The sequence below is a fragment of the Hyperolius riggenbachi genome, chromosome 6 (assembly GCF_040937935.1).
Source record: "Hyperolius riggenbachi isolate aHypRig1 chromosome 6, aHypRig1.pri, whole genome shotgun sequence".
In the NCBI taxonomy this organism is placed as follows: Eukaryota; Metazoa; Chordata; class Amphibia; order Anura; family Hyperoliidae; genus Hyperolius; species Hyperolius riggenbachi.
In genome coordinates this window covers 23486910-23509618 of record NC_090651.1, presented here as the reverse complement: position 1 = coordinate 23509618, position 22709 = coordinate 23486910, and the positions used below count along the sequence as shown (strand labels likewise).

At 45.1% G+C, this 22709-nt stretch overlaps 2 protein-coding genes across 4 annotated transcripts in view; one reads left to right on the top strand and one right to left on the bottom strand.

Annotated features, from left to right (window-relative positions):
* Positions 1-4152: 4152 nt before the first annotated feature.
* Positions 4153-9506, bottom strand: PARS2 (prolyl-tRNA synthetase 2, mitochondrial). Of its 3 annotated transcripts, none has more exons than XM_068239017.1 (2): positions 9452-9506; positions 4153-5713 (listed from the first exon to the last, which is right to left on the bottom strand). In XM_068239017.1, the coding sequence occupies exon 2, from the start codon at positions 5701-5703 to the stop codon at positions 4315-4317; it is 1389 nt and encodes a 462-aa protein (XP_068095118.1). In that variant the 5' UTR covers positions 5704-5713; positions 9452-9506; the 3' UTR covers positions 4153-4314. The 3 variants fall into 3 exon arrangements, with proteins under 3 accessions (XP_068095118.1, XP_068095117.1, XP_068095116.1); XM_068239016.1 differs by lacking the exon at positions 9452-9506 and adding an exon at positions 6946-6974; XM_068239015.1 differs by lacking the exon at positions 9452-9506 and adding an exon at positions 6865-6942.
* The window catches only part of TTC4 (tetratricopeptide repeat domain 4), a 29502-nt gene continuing 13804 nt past the window's right edge, over positions 7012-22709 (top strand). Inside the window, exons 1-5 of the mRNA XM_068239018.1 lie at positions 7012-7103; positions 10338-10457; positions 11675-11783; positions 20176-20337; positions 22485-22562. Coding sequence (XP_068095119.1) covers positions 10353-10457; positions 11675-11783; positions 20176-20337; positions 22485-22562 — 454 coding nt within the window. The 5' untranslated portion in view covers positions 7012-7103; positions 10338-10352. The remainder of the gene's footprint in view (positions 7104-10337; positions 10458-11674; positions 11784-20175; positions 20338-22484; positions 22563-22709) is intronic.

The window sequence follows — 22709 nt, the reverse complement described above, 5'->3', positions numbered from 1 at the left end:
TCCGCTCGTCGCCATGGCGACGAGGAAAGCGAAACAAGATAGGCCGCTCATTGCGGCCTATCTTGTTACTTTCGATTGCCGGAGGCGATCGAAAGTACGCTTCCGGAGCGCCCTCTAGTGGGCTTTCATGCAGCCAACTTTCAGTTGGCTGCATGAAATATTTTTTTTTTAATTTAAAAAAAAACCCATTTCAGCCTCCCTGGCAAAATAAATAAACCGCCAGGGAGGTTAAGCTTTCTGCAATGGAGAATGTAAGCAGGGTCAGTTCTTCCATGAAGCAACACGATTCATGTGCTTCACGGCACAACACTTAGGCCTCGTTAACATTACATGTGTTGCAGTCCGCATTTTGGCAACGTGTGCAGGAGGTAGGACACGCACACACATCAGAAGTGCATAGACTGCACTGTCTGATGTTCACATAGATACGCGTTGTGTTCCGATCGCACGGCCATCTGCGTTTGATAAGGTGAACAAGGCCTTAGGGCTCTTTCACACCAGAGCCCTCTTTTGGCGTTTTAACGCAAAGTCTACACTTTGCGTTAACCAAGGTAAAAGTAAAGTCCATAGACTTTCATTTTACCTTTCCCACCCGACGCTGCGTTTCGATGCGTTGCGGTATGACGCATCCCGGCGCATTTTATCGTCGGGAATCGACGCTTCCCCTTCGGGTAAATTAACTAGTACCGCCGCTACTCAGCGTTGCACCGCAGATTCCGACGACACGCCGCAACGCCTGCAGGAGCCGTTCTCCTGCACGTTTTGAGTGTGTAACTGGCCTTAGAAAGCGGCAAGAGGCAGCTTCCCTCCCCGAATGTCCCCCTCCTTGCACTCCCCATCCCTAGATGCATGGCGCCGCTTCACTCACCTGCTCTCAGCATTCCAGCGATGGAATCTCCATCTACCTGTCCTGTATCCATGGCTACAGCGGTGCCCCCACCAAGATGAAGATGGTCCCAGCCGGCAGCGGAGCGGTCATGGAGGCTCAGTACTTATATATCTCATTGACCATTCCGGTAGAGACCATTGAACAGTCATGGAAGAGGATTCAACTTCATGGATGTTTCCCTCATAGTAGCTATGCAACAAAACAAAATCTAACGTAAAGCACTGTAACCAGGTGCAGCGTTGTCACAGGGCAAAGTCAAAGTGCATCATATACGGTACATTCCCTGCAGCTTATTCTGTTGTCTCTGAAGCACTCTGCCAAGTACTTGCCTGTATCAGTTTGATTCCCATGAAACTAGACAGCGGGCAGACCAGAGTGAGCGATCAGGGGAGATATTAACCACTTCACCACTGAGGGGGTTTTCCCCTTATGGACTAGGGCAATGTTGACATTACATCGCCCCTCTCATTTATTCCTCAATAACTTTATCACTACTACAAAAGTGATCTATATCTTGTTTTTCTTCACCACAAATTAGCTTTTTTTTGTTCTTTTAGTAATTAATTTCTATGCATTTTAAAAAGGGAACAAGGAAAAAAAAATACAATATTTCTCAAATTCCATCCCCCATAGTTTTAAAATAAACAATGCTACCTACCGTAAATAAAGCCCACACATTTTATTTGCCCATTTGTCCTGGTTATTACAATTTTTACATTTTGTCCCTTGTACAATGTATGGTGACAATATATTATTTTGAAATAAAAGTGGGTTTTTTTGTACTCGTTCAATAATTACAAGCCCTTATTTGCAAAAGCAAGAAGTTTTAAACCAGGATGATACCATTTATTGGCTAACTAAAAATAACTAATATACACTCATGATATACATAGTAAAAACGGAATCTAACTTGATTATGTATTTTTAAGTGCTTTTTTACAAGTGTTTCATTATGGTAAGCAAGGGAGGCAGGTGAGGGGTTAATTTATTTTTAATATATACAATGTAAAATGTGTAATTTTTATGTTTTTTTACCACTAGATGTTCCCACACACTCTATTTTGTGTTGCTAAAGGAATGATCATTGGCTTCTCCGTGAAGCCATGATCCTTCCCTTACAAGCACTTTGATTGGCTCAGAGAACATGTTTCTGTTCACCAATCATAGATGTGTCAGACTCTGTAGGTGCGAGCGGGAGGAGCACGCATGCACATGCTGGCAGTACATCCTGTTGCCGTTAAGAGAGGTAAACAGGATGTTTTATTACGTCCGCTTTCCAGCAAGCGGTTAAAAAAAAAGATTGCAACTACAAAAGCATGTAATAAATTAACCCTGAAAGCTCCTAATCCCCGTATTTTTACCCAATTATGAAAAAAAAAATGGATTGAAAACTCAGAGAAAATTGCTTGAAAGTATATATAAGGAAATTGACAAACACACACCAATTTTCATAACAATTGCTCAGAAAAATCCAGCACTTCTAATAGACTTTTATCGAATAAAAATGGGAAATCCAAATTGATTCCTTGTTCGAATAAAAGAAAAAAAAAAAAAAAAAAAAAAAAAAAAAGCTTTTGATTTTTTGGAAAAGCCAATCGTTTTTTATTGAATTGCTCTAAAATAGGATCATTTTATTGTATAGTGTGTGGCCACCTTGAAGAGAGACTGAAGTCTCATAAAAACCAAGTTTTTATATTAAAAATCCCTTTAACATGGTAGCCCTAACTAAAACACAGCATCCCCGCAGCTGAACTCGAATCCCCCCAAACTCCCCGGGGCACACTGCGGGGAGCACTTCCGTGAGAGGCAGAGCTTTCAGCTGCAGTTCTGCCTCTCCACGCATCTATCAGCGCGTATCTCCACCTCTGCCCTCCGATCTCAGTCTTCCTTCACTGAGAGTGGCGGAGATACGCGCGGATTGAGGCAAAGCTGCAGCTGAAAGCTCTGCCTCCCGGGGCAGCAAAATCCACGACCAGGAAAGTCGTGGATTTTGTGAGGGGGAGTTAGGGGGGATTTAGTTAGATTTCAGCCGAGGGGATGCAGCGTTTTAGTTAGGGCAATCATGTTAAACAGATTTTTAATATAAAAACATGATTTTAATGAGACTTCAGAGTCTCTAAGACATATACAGGAGGTATGTTTACACATTTTAGATGTTAAAGTGAACCTCCGAAATAAAAATTGACTCAGCAGCACTGAAAAGGCCTGGTGTTTCTTTAACAGTTTCACAGCATCAGAACTTTGTTTCTCTTATCCAAACCTCATTTTTAGCTGCACAGAAGAAAACTGCCCGGGCATTTTTCCCCTGATGCTGTGCAAAGCATGATGGGATTTCTGATGTTGTTGCTCTCGTTCTGCTGTTTTGACATTTTGAATTTGACATTTGAAGCCTAGCATGTGCAGCTGGGAGGGGTTATCAGGACACAGGACAGTTGGAACTGTGTCTCCTGCTCCTTGTCACCTCCTTTCAACCAAAAAGATGGCTGCCCCCATGACAAAGATGGCAGCCCCCATGAATCACAAACATTTGCCTGGTCTTTTAAAACAGGGTGGGTAAAAAATTATATTACCGATCTATTCTAATTAACATAACTAATGTAACTTAATGACAGTATGTTTGTTTAGGCTGAAGTTTAGGCTGAAGTTCCCCTTTAAGACCTTACCTCCTGCCATTAAAGTGATCCCTTCAGTTCAAATACATAGGGATTTTTTTTTAAATGTTTTAGATTTATTAATTTGGTTTATCTGTAGAGACAGTCCCATGCATTACTCACCTTGCCAGCACAGCAGGTACTAGAAGTGTCATTTCTCTGATTAGTGCAGGTGATCCTCCTCCACAGTTGCAGTGCATTCTGTTGTGTGCAGCTAATTAAACGGGCACGAAAACGGGAGATCCTGGGTGTACTGTATTTTACATAGAGCACTAAAATAGTACAGATTTATTGCTTGAAAAATACTATTTAAGTTTCCAATGATAGACAGAGGGGCTCATGCTTGCTACACAGCCATAGCAATTAAAGCATTGTTTACTGACCTGATGAAGCGGCAGTTGGCCATAAAACGCGGTTTCAATTTTTTGAATCTTTGTCTGAATCTTTGGTTCAGTGAATCTTTAAAAGGTTAGCCAATATTTGCCATTTATTTACCTTGTCAATGATTTATACCTTATTACGTTTTTTTGGGGGGGCCTTTCACATTATCTTTATTATTTGAGTTTCCAGGCCCTTTAAGTCCCTTTAGGTCATGCACGACTGGCTGTAAACTGAAACTAAAAGATTACTTTTAATAACATTTACAAAATTACTTGAGTACCAATGAAACAAGGTATAGCAGTTTTGTAAACAAAGGTGGAATCTGTCAAGCAAAAAGGCACCTAAAATGTTCTGACAGGTTCTCTTTAAAATAAGATCCTAACAGTCTAGAGTCTAGACCACCCGGATTTCCTGCACAAAGTTTATCACTCCTTCCCTAGAGAGATACTGCACCTCCCCAGTCCTGTGATTCTGCACTTCAAACTGTGCTGGACTCTCCAAGGCCCTCTTGCCTGCAACAACGATATACGGGTAACCCATCATTTTGGCCTCCCTTACCCGTTTTCCTATAGTGTGATGGTCCCGATCATCTAGAACCACCTCGTCTCTCATGCGAGGAACAGCACATATAGAATCATAAAGTTCTTCTGCAGCGGATAAAGCCGCAGTCTCTCTGCTACCCTTTTTGGGGGTAATGAGACAGATCTGGTATGGGGCAACCAGGCCAGGCCAGTGAATCTCTTCCTCAGTAGAGAGAACTTCTATGGAGGCCGGCAAAAGTCTTGATATGCCGATTCCATAGCATCCCATTTCTGCTAAGGTTGCTTTGTTCTCAGAATCGTAACAGACGGCATTAAACACTTGAGAGTACTTGGTGCCCAGGTAGAAGGTGTGCCCTATCTCGATCCCTTTACTCTCCTGTAGAGGTCCCTTACAGGAAGGACAACTCTTCTCATCTGCAGCCAAGGTCTCCATGTTGGCTGCAAACTCGCAGCTTCCGCACACCATTAACCTATCTTCACCGACGCTGGCAGGTAGGTGGTATTCATGGGACATTTTCCCACCAATGTTTCCAGTGTCAGCCTGGACCTTCACATATTTTAGGCCCAGAGTTTGGAAAAGTTTGCTGTAGGCGCCACACACGGCATTGTAGGTCTGGTAAGCTGCCTCCTCCGTCATGTCGAACGTATACATGTCCTTCATGTAAAACTCCCGGCCGCGCAGCAGACCAAAGCAAGGCCTCTGCTCATCTCGGAATTTGCGGGTGATCTGGTAGAGGAGCAGAGGAAGTTGTTTGTGGCTGATACCTCCTTCCGTGGCAACAAGGTGGGTCACGGATTCTTCATGGGTTGGCCCCAAACAATAGTCCTGCTTGTGGCGGTCCACCAGGCAGAAGAGTTCCTTTCCAACCAGATCCCAGCGCCCACTCTGCCTCCACAACTTGGCTGGACAAAGAGTGGTCATGTCTATCTTCTGTCCTCCAATCTCCTGCATGGCTCCATCTACAACCTTAATCAGCTTTTCCATGGCCCGTACCGTATACGGTAAGTAATGGAAGCATCCAGGGCTGGAGGGGCGGATTAAGCCAGCTCTGGTCATGAGTCTTTGACTCTTGCTAGTGGGCTCACTGGACTTCTGCTGCATTTCTAATGAAGTTTCCCTCAAAAGGGTTCCCGGTTGATAAATTCTGGAGATTAAGTGGCGTTTGGCTCTGCCTGCTTCATTGTAATGTGTTCTGCTGGCCACTAGGTGGGGCAGTGATATTCTCAGCAGCTTCACCATCGCAGGCTCCCTGTAAAACACAGGTATATTTTTGAGAATTTATAAAGATCAGCGTCATATCCCATACGTTTTTTCTTGTTACAAACATACAGCTTCTGCTCATGCCACCTGCACTTAAAGTGGACCTGAACTCTTGCACAGGACACAAGGAAAACAGGGAGAAATGCATTCTTGTGTTTTTAGAGAGAAGAACCTGTCTAATTCCCCCTCATCTGAGGTAATCACAAGTGAAATGTGAGCTCCCAGCTGTCAACACAGAAATTTGGCAGTCCTCGGCAGACACTGCTAATATGTAAGCACAGGATGTTAACCCTTTGTTTGCCTTCCATGAAGGCAGGAAGTATTATTATTATTATTTAGTATTTATATAGAAGTAGACACACGGCAGATTTATATCAGCTGTAACAAAGAAATGTTTTTCTTTAAAGGTTATTATGCTGTTGCTTATCTTTTAGGGCAGAGATGAAGTTCTGAGTTCAGGTCACCCAAGAAATGGTGCTGCATGATATTTTGGCGCTAAATAATTGTGCTTTGAGAAATCTTGCATACAAAAGGAAGCTTTTATGATCTGCAATGATCAGTTTTATTACAGTAATTTTCAGACTAGTTCTGGAAAAAAAAATGAAATGTCAGATGTAGGTTAAGAGGTTTCTAGAGATTTGAGGTTTGCCTTAAGACTGGATCAGATCAGATACCGTCCTTCAGGCTGATAAATTGTTACTTACAATCGACTATATGATTTATTTATTATTTAACTATGGCTGACTCTTTTTATTTAGGATTTAGGGCTCTTTTACGCCACATGCAATTCCAATTTTGATGCAATCTTACATGCAAATCCAATATAGATACGATTAATAATAAGTTCTGCATGCTGCGTTTTGTTTTTCTTGTGTTGCTAGTATACAGCAAACATCACAAATTGGTATCAGAAACTGGATTTGCAATTTGCAGTGTAAAAGAAGCCAGCTTATTTTTCTGATCAAAATTAAAAATCGTTCATAAAAATTGTATTGTTAAAGGGCACCTCAAGGCAATGCTATAACACTACAGCACATTCTAGCTGACAAGTGGCCACTATTAATGATATGTTAGGATACCCCTGCTGCACCCCCCTCCCTCAGTACCCCCATAACACACAGGGTCTCCCTCCTCACTCACCATACACCACAGGGGGGCATCTACCAGACTATCAGCAGCACCTCATCCCTCCGACACTCCCAATCCCTCCACACCACCAACCTGTCCCCGCAGGCTGCCCTCAGAGAAGGTTACCACAACCCGGAAGTGAGAGACATGTGGGCTGGGGGAAGAGAGAATGCAACGCACCAACCGGAAGCACGTGGAAGAAGTGGAACCGGAAGTAGAGAAGTGTGTCAGGGGAACGTCTGAAGAAAAGTGTGAGTTTCTGTGTTGCTGGAGGGATATTTTGCTTATATCATCTGTATGCCTTTAGAAAGCCTTGGGACAGCCATAGTGACCCCATGGAGTCCCGCATTGCAGCTGTGTAGCCAGTGATTGTTACATAGAGGGAGAGCAGAATATGAGGGGGTACCCCAGTGTGGAGGGGCAGGGAGACCCAGTCCTGCAGTGTGTTGGGAGGCAGGGAGACCCAGTCCTGCAGTGACACCCCTATAGAGAGCAGTGTGTGGAGGGGCAGGGAGACCCAGTCCTGCAGTGACACCCCTATAGAGAGCAGTGTGTGGAGGGGCAGGGAGACCCAGTCCTGCAGTGACACCCCTATAGAGAGCAGTGTGTGGAGGGACAGGGAGACCCAGTCCTGCAGTGACACCCCTATAGAGAGCAGTGTGGGGAGGCAGGGATATCCCAATCCTGCAGTGACACCCCTATAGAGAGCAGTGGGAAGGGGCAGGGATACCCCAGTCCTGCAGTGTGTTGGGAGGCAGGGAGACCCAGTCCTGCAGTGACACCCCTATAGAGAGCAGTGTGTGGAGGGGCAGGGAGACCCAGTCCTGCAGTGACACCCCTATAGAGAGCAGTGTGTGGAGGGGCAGGGAGACCCAGTCCTGCAGTGAGACCCCTATAGAGAGCAGTGTGTGGAGGGACAGGGAGACCCAGTCCTGCAGTGACACCCCTATAGAGAGCAGTGTGTGGAGGGACAGGGAGACCCAGTCCTGCAGTGACACCCCTATAGAGAGCAGTGTGGGGAGGCAGGGATATCCCAATCCTGCAGTGACACCCCTATAGAGAGCAGTGGGAAGGGGCAGGGATACCCCAGTCCTGCAGTGTGTTGGGAGGCAGGGAGACCCAGTCCTGCAGTGACACCCCTATAGAGAGCAGTGTGTGGAGGGGCAGGGAGACCCAGTCCTGCAGTGACACCCCTATAGAGAGCAGTGTGTGGAGGGGCAGGGAGACCCAGTCCTGCAGTGACACCCCTATAGAGAGCAGTGTGTGGAGGGGCAGGGAGACCCAGTCCTGCAGTGACACCCCTATAGAGAGCAGTGTGTGGAGGGGCAGGGAGACCCAGTCCTGCAGTGACACCCCTATAAAGAGCAGTGTGTGGAGGGACAGGGAGACCCAGTCCTGCAGTGACACCCCTATAGAGAGCAGTGTGGGGAGGCAGGGATATCCCAATCCTGCAGTGACACCCCTATAGAGAGCAGTGGGAAGGGGCAGGGATACCCCAGTCCTGCAGTGTGTTGGGAGGCAGGGAGACCCAGTCCTGCAGTGACACCCCTATAGAGAGCAGTGTGTGGAGGGGCAGGGAGACCCAGTCCTGCAGTGACACCCCTATAGAGAGCAGTGTGTGGAGGGGCAGGGAGACCCAGTCCTGCAGTGACACCCCTATAGAGAGCAGTGTGTGGAGGGACAGGGAGACCCAGTCCTGCAGTGACACCCCTATAGAGAGCAGTGTGTGGAGGGACAGGGAGACCCAGTCCTGCAGTGACACCCCTATAGAGAGCAGTGTGGGGAGGCAGGGATATCCCAATCCTGCAGTGACACCCCTATAGAGAGCAGTGGGAAGGGGCAGGGATACCCCAGTCCTGCAGTGTGTTGGGAGGCAGGGAGACCCAGTCCTGCAGTGACACCCCTATAGAGAGCAGTGTGTGGAGGGGCAGGGAGACCCAGTCCTGCAGTGACACCCCTATAGAGAGCAGTGTGTGGAGGGGCAGGGAGACCCAGTCCTGCAGTGACACCCCTATAAAGAGCAGTGTGTGGAGGGACAGGGAGACCCAGTCCTGCAGTGACACCCCTATAGAGAGCAGTGTGTGGAGGGACAGGGAGACCCAGTCCTGCAGTGACACCCCTATAGAGAGCAGTGTGTGGAGGGGCAGGGAGACCCAGTCCTGCAGTGACACCCCTATAGAGAGCAGTGTGTGGAGGGGCAGGGAGACCCAGTCCTGCAGTGACGCCCCTATAGAGAGCAGTGTGTGGAGGGGCAGGGAGACCCAGTCCTGCAGTGACACCCCTATAGAGAGCAGTGTGCGGAGGGGCAGGGAGACCCAGTCCTGCAGTGACACCCCTATAGAGAGCAATGTGTGGAGGGGCAGGGAGACCCAGTCCTGCAGTGACACCCCTATAGAGAGCAGTGTGGGGAGGCAGGGGTACCCCAGTCCTGCAGTGACACCCCTATATAGAGCAGTGTGGGGAGGCAGGGATACCCCAGTCCTGCAGTGACACCCCTATATAGAGCAGTGTGTGGTGTGGAGACTGACAAACCCCAGCCGATCTCCACCCTAGGTGTATGTGTACCTCCCAAGCACATGGTGAATCTTGCAAAGCTTACCTGTCATGTTAGTGCGTCTCCTACCGTGTCCCATGTCTTTTTCCATAGCTGCCTGATGCCTGTACCATTTCACGCCACCGCATGTACTGACATCACTATATGTGGCCGTGTCATGTGGTACATGTGCTCATGGTGGTAACTTAATATGACTGGGGAAACAGAAGGAGGCAACCTAGCGTGACAGGTGAGTCTTTGAGCGGTGCAACAGACGGTGACAGTGCTAGGACAAATTTTACCTCAACAGGATTTGATTGATTTGTTTTCAAGCTACATAAATTTGCATAATGCTGCATCAACTCAAAATTATTTGCATCTCATTGACCACCCCTACTACTGACATGTTGCAGGATGTATGTGGCCTGCTGATACTCAATGGGCTCTATTCATAAAAATTTTGTGGCGAAAAAACTCCTGGAGGGAAAATACCGCAGCGGTATATTAGACTTCTGGGTGGTCATTCAAAAAAATGTTGGCAGCTGCGATGCAACTGCGGAGATCTCCCGCTGAAGGCTGTCGGTAAGCTGTCGGAAGGCATGCGGAAACACTTCAGCCGGCAGAGTCCCTCCGTGCGCTGCTCTCTCTGGGAGGTCTGTCCCATTCACTTGTATGTAATCCGCAGGCTTTGAGGAAATGGTATTTCCTGTCCACATACCGCTTCCTCTAATCTTTATGAATGGCCATTTTGTTACTTTTTTCTAGATAAATCTAGAAAAACACTGCAGAAGGCGGAAATTTCTCGCTCTGCTGGGGGATTGTAGATTTTCATGCGGGAACAGCTTTTATGAATGCCTACTTTGCTAAATGGTCGGGAAAGTCCGCTGTTTTGAGCGGAAAACTTGCGGTAACGGTTTATGAATAGAGCCCATTATGTCTTCTCTGCTTGCAGGAGTCCGGGGCCGCCATGGATTCTAAACCAGAGGAGGAAGATGATGTCATGGACCAATTTATGGATAAATTCCGAAATCAGAAGTACGCAGGAGCCTTTAATGAAGATCGGTGGGAGGAGGTGAGACTCCGCCTTTATTTTATAGCGCAAGGGGCCAGATAAATCAATCAGAAATTGTCTTCTATTGGACTTGGGCCTCTTTTCTACAGGCGGCTAAACTGCTCACTAGTTGTGCAGTTCAGCCTCCTGGCCACAAGCGCCATTTGGCTGTAATTACAAGCAGCTGAATGGCAGCATTTGGTCATGTTACCCGGCCGACAAAAACCGTGATGTGTGATGACGGCAAGCGCTGTGCTCAGGTGCAAATTCATTTTTTGGGGGGGTGAGAGAGAAGGTCCATGCTGGGTGCTAGCAGGCACCCGGCCGGAGAATGTCAGCAGCTGACAGGCGGAGAATTCATTGCCTTCATCTGCTCATGGAAAAGAGGCCTTAAGACAGAGAGAGAGGTATATGGAGGCTGCCATGTTTATTTCCTTTTAAACAATACCAGTTACCTGGCAGCCCTGCTGATCTCTTTGGCTGCAGTGTTTTAATCACACCAGATGCATGCAGCTAATCTTGACAGATCTGACAATGTCAGAAACACCTGATCTGCTGCATGCTTGTTCAGGGGCTATGGTTAAAAGTATTAGAGGGAGAGGATCAGCAGGACATCCAGGCAACTGGTAATGCTAAAAAGAGAATAAATATGGCAGCCCCCATATCCTTCTCACTTCAGTTGTCCTTTAAAGTGGTTGTTTTCTATTGGGATGCAGTAGTGTCTGAATCACACACCAGAAACAAGCATTCAGCTAATCTTGTCAGATCTGACAATAATGTCAGAAACGCCTGATTTGCTGCATGCTTGTTCAGGGGCTATGGTTAAAAGTACTAGAGGCAGTAGATGAGCAGGATAGCCAGGCAACTGGTATTGCGTGAAAGGAAATAAATATGGCAGCTTCCATATCCTGGATCCTAATCAGATCCGCTCCTGCGCATGCGCAATTCGCCTGCACAGTAGAGCAGACCCAATCGGGATTGGCTATTTCAGCCTCACCCCGAGGGGAGAGCCGCTCCTGCGCTGGAGGCGGGGAAGGGAAATATTGCAGACACTACTGCGCCACAGCCGTCTTTACTTGTCTGCTGTGGTTTAGGGGGCCCAGCGCTGCCGCTGTGGGATGGAGGAGGACAGGGGAAGCCTCGATAGGATCCAGAAGCTTCCCCCACCTGAGGTAGGTACCCACCTGGGGACCTTTTTGAAGTTACAGGTCCTCTTTAACTGTCTGCATTTTGTGTAGGAGTTTGACAAGGTGCCCATGTTCATGAAGACTGCGCCGGAGGAGGTGGATCCAGAGAAAGCTCCGGAACTCGCCTGTCTGCAGTCCATTCTCACGGATGACCCTGAAGGTATTGCTGTAATCTGCTACACATATTTATCTTTAAACATAATTCCATAGTATGGGTGTATTTTTGTTTTGCATAGCACAGCAAAGGGTTAAAAATTCTTTTAGGTTTTTATTGCTGTTGTGTCACCAGAGATGAGAACATACATCACTTCCTGTCCAGACAGTGGGGAAATCTCTTCTAGAGTCTAGACCAGGCATGGGCAAACTTGGTCCTCCAGCTGTTAAGGAACTACAAGTTCCACAATGCATTGCAGGAGTCTGACAGCCACAGTCATGACTCATAAAGGCAAATGCATTCTGGGACTTGTAGTTCTGTGACAGCTGGAGGGCCAAGTTTTCCCATGCCTGGTCTAGACCACAAATTAAATGTTTCTTTGTAGTGCAGGGAATAGTTAAAGTGAACCTGAACTCTTGCACAGGACAGAAGGAAAACAGAGAAATGCACCCTGTATATATTTAGAGAGTTTAGTCTGTCTAAGTCCTCCTCATCAGTGACTGTAATTTGATCTCTCAGCTCAAAAATCTCTTCTGCCATGGCAGAGCAGCTAATTTATAAACACAGGCTGTTAACCTTATGTTTGACTCCATGAAAGCAGAAAGTAGACACACTGCAGATTTTCTTGCAGGATTTGTATCAGCTGCAACAAACAAATGTTCTTCTTTAAATACTTTACCCCCGGCCGTACGGATTTCTCCGTCCCTTTTTCCACCCTGTTACCACCAAGGGACAGAGAAATCCGTACCTGACGCCGCTGTCCGCGCTCCCGCCGCTGTCCGCGCTCCCGTTCGCTCGTCAGCGCGCCCCCGAGCTCGTGCACGCCGCCGCCCGCTCGCTCGGAGATCAATGAACGGGAAAAACCTTTCCCGTTCGTTGATCTAAGCCCCCCGCAATGATCAGCTGCTTCTACAAGAAGCAGCGCGGTCGTGAAAAAAAAAAGTTGCCCAGCCTCCCTGAACTTCCTGCAAGCGTACTTCCTGTACGCTTGCAGGTCGCATAAACAAAACTTACTGTGGCCATCTTGTGGCCAAATAGTAAAACTACACCCTAAAGCATTTTTCATATACAAATGCATTAGTTATACATTAAAAATTAACTCATTACCTCCCACACTCACCATTTTTTTTTATTTTTAAAGAGTTCAGGGACTGAACTCTTTTTAAATATTTATGTCAGGAGGGTATAACACTGTTACTTTATAAACTATAGGCTTGTAATTAGGGATGCACGCAAAACTGAAAAAAATGCAACTTTATTTCCAAATAAAATATTGGCGCCAAACGTGATAGGGACATAATTTAAAAGGTTTTATAACTGGGACAAATTGACAAATACATTTCATGGGTTTTAATTACAGCAGCATGCATTATTTAAAAACTATAAAGGCCGAAAACTGAAAAATGATTTTTTTCCCCACATTTTTTCCTATTTTCCCATTAAAACACATCTATATGTGTGTGTGTGTGTGTATGTGCCGCGATCACTCGAAAACGGCTTGACCGATTTGAACGAAACTTGGTATACAGATCCCTTACTACCTGGGATGATATGTTCTGGGGGTCTCGTGCCCCCCCCCCCCCCTGCACACCTGGGCGGAGCTACAAACAGCAAATCAGATTCCACCCATTCAAGTCAATGGAAAAAATGTAAAAGGCTGCCATTCTCACAGTAATCAAGCTAGAGTCCCCACACATGGCACAGTTGGTCACTTGGTGACCGAGGTTACAAATCCAGGAAAAGTGGGCGGAGCATAAAACAGCCAATCAAATTTCAGCCGTTCATTTTAAATGGGAAAATGTAAACTGCAACCATTCTTAGATTGTTAATCGCTGGGGTCTCAAACTTGCCACACTTGGTCACTGGGTGACTGGGATTAATATTCAGGTAAGTGGGTCGTGCCTACAACAGCCAATCAAAATTCATCTATTGATTTTCAAGGGGAATATTTAAACTGCTGCTATTCTTACACTTTTAATGGCAGAGGCTTCAAACTTGCTACAGTCGGTCAATGGGTGACTGGGGTCCAAATTCACTAAAGGGGCGGGGCCACAAAAAGCCAATCAGATTTCTTTGGTGGATAAACTGCTTCCATTCACACATTTTTTGATGCCAGGAACCCAAAAGCTCACAAACTTGGTCTTTGAGTGACTGTGTGTCAAGGTTACAAAAAGTGGGCGGAGCCAAAATAACTTTTACTGGGAAAATATAAACTGCAGCCATTCTTACACCGTTAATGGCAGGGTTCTCAAACTTTGCACAGTTGATAATTGGGTGACAGATTAAGATTTTGGAAGGTGGGTGGAGCCTACAACAGCCAATAAAAATTCACCTTTTGATTTTCAAAGGGAATATTTCATCTGCTACCATTCTCTTATACTGTTAAAAGCAGATGCCTCAAACCTGGTACAGTTTGTCACTGGGTGACTAGGGTCCAAATTCAGGAAGGGGGCGGAGCCACAAACAGCCAGATTTGTTTATTTGTCAATGGGAATATACAAAGTATTGATACCAAGGACCCCAAAGCTGATAAACTTGATAATTGAGTGACTGTATGTCAAGGTTAGAAAAAGTGGGCGGTGCCAACAACTTCATTTTTTACATTGCAGGGTTCCCATACTTTACACAATTGGCCACTGGGTGACTGGGATGAATATTCAGAAATGTGGGTGCAGCCTACAACAGCCAATCAAAATGTACCTATTGATTTTCAAGGGGAATATTCACATTGCTACTATTCTTACACTGTTAGTGGCAGAGGCCTCAAACTTGATACAGTCAGTCATTGGGTGACTGGGGTCCAAATTCACTAAAGGGGTGGAGCCACAAACAGCCAATCAGATTTGTTAGATTGATTTCAGCCATTCTGTTATTGGCAAGGTTCTCAAACGTGACACAGTTGGCCACTGGGTGACTGGGACTAATATTCAGAAAAGTGGGTGGAGCCTACAGCAGCCAATCAAAATTCACCTTTTGATTTTCAAGGGGAATATTTACATTGCTGCAATTCATGCACTCTTAAGGGCAGAGGCCTAACATCTGCTACAGTTAGTCACTGGGAGACTGGGGTTTAAATTCTGAAGGGATCGGGCCAAAAACAGCCAATCAGATTTGTTCAATTTCAATGGTAAAATGCGACTTATTGATGCCAAAGACCCCAAAGCTCATAAACTTGGTTGTTAAGTGACTGTATGTCAAGATTAGAAATAGTGGGCGGAGCCAAAAACAACTAACTTTTTACATGGGGAAATGTAAACTGCAGCTTTTCTTACACTGTTAATGGTAGCGTTCTCAAACTTCACACAGATGGTCACTGGGTGACTAGGATTAATATTCGGAAAAGTAGGTGGAGCCTACAAGAGCCAATCAAAATTCACCTATTGATTTTCAAGGGGAATATTGAAACTGCAGCCATTCTCACACTGTTAATAGTAGAGGCCTCAAACCTGCTACAGTAAGTGTTTGGGGTTCAAATTCAGTAAAGGGGTGGAGCCAAAAACAGCCAGATTTCTTTGCTGGATAAACTGCTTCCATTAGCACAAGTTTGATGCCAGGAACCCAAAAGCTCGCAAACTTGGTCATTGAGTGACTGTGTGTCAAGGTCACACAAAGTGGGTGGAGTTAAAAACAGATTTTTCTGGGAAATTGTAAACTGCAGCCCTTCTTCACTGTTAATGGCAGGGTTCTCAAACTTAGCATAGCTGGTTACTGGGTGACTGGGATTAATATTCAGAAAAGTGGGTGGAGCCTAAAATGCCAATCAAAAATCACATGTCACTTTTCAAGGACAATATTAAAATTGCTGGCATTCTTGCACTGTTAATGGCACAAGCCTCAAACCTGGTACAGTTATTCATTGGGTCACTGAGGTTCAAATTCAGAAAAGGGGACAGAGCCACAAACAGTGAATCAGATTTGTTTCATTTCATGCGAAAATACAAATTATTGATGCCAAGGACCCCAAAACTCACAAACTTGGGCATTGAGTAGTGACTTTGTGTCCAGGTTACAAAAAGTGGGCGGAGCCAAAAACAAATTTCACTAGGAAAGTGTAAACTGCAGCCCTTCTTACACTGTTTATTTCAGGATTCCCAAACTTTTCCCAGATGGTCACCGAGTGACTGAGATTAATATTCAGGGAAGTGGGTGGAGCCTATAATAGCCAATCAAAATTTACCTGTTGATTTTCAAGTGGAATATTTAAATTGCTGCCATTTTTACACTGTTAATAGCAGATGCCTCAAACCTGCTACAGTTGGTCATTGGGTGACTGGGGTTCAAACGCTGGAGAGGGGCGGAGCCACAAACAGCCTATCTGATTTGTTTAATTTCTATGGGAATATACAAATTATTGATGCCAAGGACCCCAAAGCTCACAAACTTGGTCATTGAGTGTTTGTGTGTTAGGGTTAGAAAGTGGGCGGAACCAACACCAGTCAAATACATACCTGGGCAACGCCGGGTTATCAATGGGTGGAGACAAATACAAATTTCACTGGGAACATGTAAACTGCAGCCATTCTTACACTGTTAATGCCAGGGTTTTTAAACTTTGCACAGTTGGTCAATGGATGACTGGAATTAATATTCAGAAAAGTGGGTGGAGCCTACAAAAGTGAATCAAACTTCACCTGTTGCTTTTCAAGGGGAATATTTAATTGCTACCATTCTTGAACTGTTAATGGCACAGGCCTCAAACCTGGTACAGTTGGTTATTGGGTGACTGGGGTTCAAATGCAGAAAAGGGGGTGGAGCCACACACAGTCAATCAGATTTGTTTCATTTCAATGCAGATTATTGATACCAAAGACCGCAAAGCTCACAAACTTGGTCAGTGAGTAATTGTGTGTTAGGGTTAGAAAAAGTAGGCGGAGCCAACACCAGCCAAATACATAACCGGGCAACGCCGGGCAATCAGCTAGTTTAGAATAAGATAATTCTCGGCATAATGTCCCACCTAAAGAAAGCCTAATTGGTGGCGAAAAAAAACAAGATATACCGTATTTTTCGGACTATAAGACGCACTTTTTCTCCCCCCAAAATGGGGGGAGAAAGTGAGTGCGTCTTATAGTCCGAATGCTAAAAATTTGGAGTGTTTACAGCGTCTCCCGGCTGAGTATTTAGGAGACGGAGATGAAGATGATGTAAGCGACATCAGCGGAGAAGATTTAGTAGCTTTTAATTATCTGCCCGCTGCCTGGATCTGGAATAGGGGGTGAAGGTAGAGACTGAGCTGGGCAGCGTGTAAAAGAATGTGAAGAATGTGTGCCTTTCCGAGAGTCTGAACTCTGTGAGCTTGCGGGGAAAAGATCTGTTTAATGTAGTCTGCCGCTGCCTGCCATAAATCTGACATGCCGGGCGAACGAAGAGAACTGAGACGCTAATATAGCAGCGTGTGCACGGAGGTCTGTGAGCTTTGACTGCCTGTGTACGGGGAGAAGATCCATCTGCTTTTAATCCCTGAAAACTTACTGCGTATGTAAAGCTTCCATGTCGGGTGAAGGGAAATGGTGAGCTGATGAATGTAGCAGTGTGTGAATAGCATTCAGCTGCTTGCATGCTGCTACATATGATTTGCCGATCAGCTCACTGTGTCTCTGTCACCCGACATGTAAGCTTTGCATACGCAGCTTTCAGGGAATTAAAAGCAGCTAGATCTTCTCCCAGCACACAGGCAGACAAAGCTCACAGCCCTCCGTGCACATACGCTGCTATTTTAGCAGCTCAGCTATCCCTTCACTCGGCATGGCAGCGGGCAGAAAATAGCTCCTGGATCTTCTCTCAGGCGAGCTCACAGCCTCTCCGCTAGGCACCGGCTGAAACGAGAGAGAGCACGGGCGGAGGGGTGGCCGAGCTTCAAGTCCCATGCTGCTGATGAGTTATCTGCAGCGCTTCTATGACGTCCTGATGTGATCCTGATCAGGCTGGGCATGCAGGAAGTCTATGTGCACTGCATATGGAGAAAGCTGCGGTGTCCCAGACTTGGCAGATGACGTCATGGCATCATTATGATGGAGGAGACATGTATCCCTGCCCAGAGGTCACTTAGCTGGATCAGGTGACGGTTTGTCTCAGGGATTGGTCTAATTGGTGGTGACAGGGTGGGTTAGTGTACTTGGGGGGCAGCAGTGCTTAGTGTAGTTAGTGGAGATTAGTTTTATTATTGGTGACAGGGTGGGTTAGTGTACTTGGGGATTAATTTTATTATTGGTGACAGGGTGGGTTAGTGAACTTGGGGGGCAGCAGTGGTTAGTGTAGTTAGTGGGGATTAGTTTTATTATTGGTGACAGGGTGGGCTAGTGTACTTGGGGGGCAGCAGTGCTTAGTGTAGTTAGTGGGGATTAGTTTTATTATTGGTGACAGGGTGGGTTAGTGTACCTGGGGATTCGTTTTATTATTGGTGACAGGGTGGGTGAGTGTACTTTGGGGGCAGCAGTGGTTAGTGGGGATTAGTTTTAATATTAGTGATAAGGTGGGTTAGTGTACTTGGGAGATAGATACAGCCTGGGGGAGGCTCCACAAGATGCCCCTGCACCATAGACACTCCAGGTTTAGAATTTTTTTTTTCCTCTGGTTTTTGCCCTCTAAACCTAGGTGCGTCTTATGGTCCGGAGCGTCTTATAGTCCGAAAAATACGGGTAGTTCATTTCATTGTGATAAGTAGTGATAAAGTTATAGATGAATGAATGGAAGGAGCGCTGAAAGGTGAAAATTGCTCTGGTGTTTCAGGGGTAAAACCCCTCAGTGGTGAAGTGGTTAAAGAGACACTGAAAAAAATTATGATGAATTGGTTGTGTAGTACGGATAATCATTAGAAGATTAGCAGCAAAGAAAATATTCTCATTTTTTTATTTTCAGTTATATAGTTTTTTGTTGTTGTTGTTGTTTTTTTTTTTTTTTTTTTTTTTTTTTTTTTTTGTGTAACATTGCATCATTCTCTTACATTTGCAGTTTACACGCTACTTCAGCATTCTAAATGAGTTTACAGAGCAGTCTAGTGAACTTTTGAACCTTCCTCTGCGGAAAAAAAGAAAATACAATTACTGATAGTTGAGATAACAAGCTTCAGAAGAGTCGAAAGTCGTGGAGCTCAGTTGTTCTTTTGCATCGATAACTGGAGTTTTTTTTTAACTCTTCCTGTACTGGAAAAAAATATTAACCCATTCAAGTTCCGTCGTTTTCACGTGAGAAATGTTCACCTCCCATTCATTAGCCTATAACTTTATCACTACTTATCACAATGCACTGATCTATATCTTGTTTTTTCCGCCACCAATTAGGCTTTCTTTGGGGGGTACATTTTGCTAAGAGCCACTTTACTGTAAATGCATTTTAACAGGAAGAATAAGAAAAAAATGGAAAAATTCATTATTTCTCAGTTTACAGCCATTATAGTTTTAAAATAATACATGCCTCCATAATTTAAACTCGCGTATTGTATTTGTCCATATGTCCTGGTTATTACACCGTTAAAATTATGTCCCTATCACAATGTATGGCGACAACATTTTAGTTGGAAATAAAGGTGCATTTTTTCCATTTTGCATCTAACACTATTTACAAGTTTAAAATAAACAAAAATATAGAAATATTTCATCTTTACATTGATATTTAAAAAGTTTAGACCCTTAGGTAAATATTTACATGTTGTTGTTTTTTTATTGTAATGTTTTTGTTTTTTTTATACTAAACATTTTATTTGGGTACTTTTGGGAGGGTGGGAGGTAAACAATAGATTTATAATGTAAATGTGTGTTAATTCTTTTTGTTTTGTTTTTTCAGGTGTAGTATTACTTTTTGGCCACAAGATGGCGGCCATGAGTTTGTTTACATGACGTCACTCTAAGTGTAGCACGCGCTTAGAGTGACGCATCGGGAAGGAGACGGCCAGAAAAAGCTCAGCTTCCGAGAGAAGCTGTCGCTTTTTCAGTGGGGGAGAGGAATCAGTGATCGGGCTCCATAGCCCGATACATTGATTCCTTGGCTACCGAATCCGCGGCCGGGAGTGCGCGTGCACGCGCAAGATCGGCCGCGGGGGCGCGCGGTGGCGCGCATGGTTCCTGGACGTAGAAACTACGTCCAGGAACCAAAATAGGTTAAATTCATGTCTCTGCTCCTAATGTTTTATTTCTTAGCTGTATTACACATACAAATCACTATATCATTTTTTTTTCGCTTTAGTGTCTCTTTAAAGGTTATTATGCTGATGCTTATCTTTTTGGGCAGAGAGGACATTCTCAGTTCAGGTTCACTTTAAGCTTGTATTATTATTATTTGTTGTATTGATAAAGCACCAGCATATTACTCAGCGCTGATGCAGAGCAGGTTCTGCCGATGACGGTTTGTTGTGGCCACTTCCTCTCTTCCTGTTTATAATCACTCCGTGTCCCTCCATCAGAACGAGCAAAAGCCTGCAAAGAAGACGGGAATGACTATTTTAAAGAGAAAGATTACAAGAAAGCCATAGAGGCCTACACAGAGGGCATCCGGAAGAAGTGCCCAGACCAGGAGCTGAACGCCGTGCTCTTCACCAACAGGGCGGCAGCACACTTTCATTTAGGTAAGTGATAGGCAAATCTATTTCAATACAGTCACCAGGGTGGAGGCTGAACTTAAAGAGAATCTGTACTGTAAAATTCTTACAATAAAAAGCATACCATTCTATTCATTATGTTCTCCTGGGCCCCTCTGTGCTGTTTCTGCCACTCCCTGCTGCAATCCTGGCTTGTAATTGCAAGTTTTATGCAGTGTTTACAAACAAAAGACATAGCAAGTAATAGGCTGAGAGTAGCTCAGTGTGTGAGTCATACAGAGCTTGGAGGGGGCCTGGAGAGGGTGTGAATAGCTTCTATCCAATCACAAGCAGCACAGCACATTCCAGCCTGACTGCCTCAGCCCGACAGAGCCGACAGAGGAGAGATGATTAGATCATATAACAGAGATAATACAGCCACTGTGCAACTAGGAAAGGCTGCAGTTAGACAGAGTAGATTATAACAGGTATAGGAACTTATAGGATAGAAGAAATAAGAATGAACATTTTGTTACAGAGTCTCTTTAATGGACACCGGAAGTGAGCGGCATGTGGAGGCTGCTCCTAGCTGCATGCCCACCACCATCCCATGAGTCTGGACCCCCGTCTGTATTGTGTGTACGTTATCATTTACCTGTGCCTGCTTATTGTTAGCTTGTCAAACCAACTTTTATCTAACGTGTGTACAAGGCTTAACGGGAATCTGACTTGAGAGGCATATGGAGGCTGCCATATTTATTTCGTTGTAAATAATACCAGTTGCCTTGCGCTACTGCCGATCTCTCTGGCATCAGTAGTGTCTGAATCACACATCTGAAACAGGCAGGCAGCAAATCGAGTCAAACATCTGGGGCTTGATTCACTATGCGGTGCTAACCTACTTAGCACGTCTAAAGTCTTTAGGCGCGCTAACCAGGGTGCTAAGTAGGTTAGCACCGGTTTTCTCAATCAGATCGCGCTCAAAGTTTCGCGCGCAAAGTCCCATAGGCTTTAATGGGCACTTCGCGCGGAGCGCCCTGCGCTCTGTGCAGTGCGCGCATAAAGTTTTACGCGCATAAAGTTTTGTGCGCATAAAGTTTTGCGCCCGAAAAGCTTGTTTAGACGTGCTAAGGGGGTTTTCACAGGCGTGCTAACAGTTAGCACCGCTTTGTGAATCAAGCCCCTGATCTGCATGCTTGTTCAGAGTCTATGGCCTAAATATTAGAGGCGGAGGATCAGCAGGACAGCCAGGCAATGTGCATTGTTTAAAAGGAAATAAATACGGCAGCCTCCATAGTCCTCTCAGTTTAGGTGTCCTTTAAAGGACAACTGTAATGAGAGGGATATGGAGGCTGCCATATTTATTTCCTTATAAGCAATACCAGTTGCCTGGCTATCCTGCTGATCCTCTACCTCTAATATATTTTAGCCACAGCCCCTGAACAAGCATGCAGCAGATCAGGTGTTTCTGACATTATTGTCAGATCTGACAAGATTAAGCTGCATGCATATTTCTGGTGTGTTTCATACACTACTGTAGCCAAATAGATCGGCAGGGCTGCCAGGCAACTGGTATTGTTTAAAAGGAAATAAATATTGCAGCCTCCATTTACCGCTCATTACAGTTGTCCTTTAAAGGGACCCTGAGATGTGTGCTAAAAATAAAAACGGTACTTACCTGGGGCATATATGCGCTTTCTAACCTGCGTTTTGAAAAACGCAGTTTGGTTGCATATTATGCAGGAACGCTGCCAAAACTCCCATAATGAAAGTCAATGGGAACACAATGGTATGCGTTTTCCATGCTGTTTTTTTTTTGTTCTGGATTTTCTCTTCCTGTAGTCTTCCAAGTGATTTGCATAAATGAATATATAAAAACGCATGGAAAATGCATTCAAAAGCATATGCGTTTTTATAAGCGAAACACAAACGCATTAAAACGCACGCAAAAGCATGAAAAACGCATTGCAAATGCACCAAAAATGCAGTATAAAAGCTACATAAAAGCACCCAAAATGAACATAGAATACAGCCTTTCATGATATGTCATTTGTGAACTCAGCCTCGGCAGCCGGAGAATAAGCGGAGACCAGTGTAGGCCTCTGGTCACGTGACCCCTCTGATCAGTGTAGGCCTCTGGTCATGTGACCCCTTTGCTATACATACAATGATTGACCAATGTCTTCTTACCACAGGTAACTATCGGTCATCTCTGAATGACGCAATCGCAGCAAGAAAATGCAAGCCGGACCACTTAAAGGCTGTCATTCGAGGTAACTGGTCTCTCCACAGGAAGTAAACGAAGCATTCGGCAGCATTTTTCCCTAACTCTGTACCATAAACTCCTGTATCAGTGACGTGACTGCAGACCGTGTGCCAGCCAAGAATGAGAGCAGTACATGACATGACCAGTGCTGTGC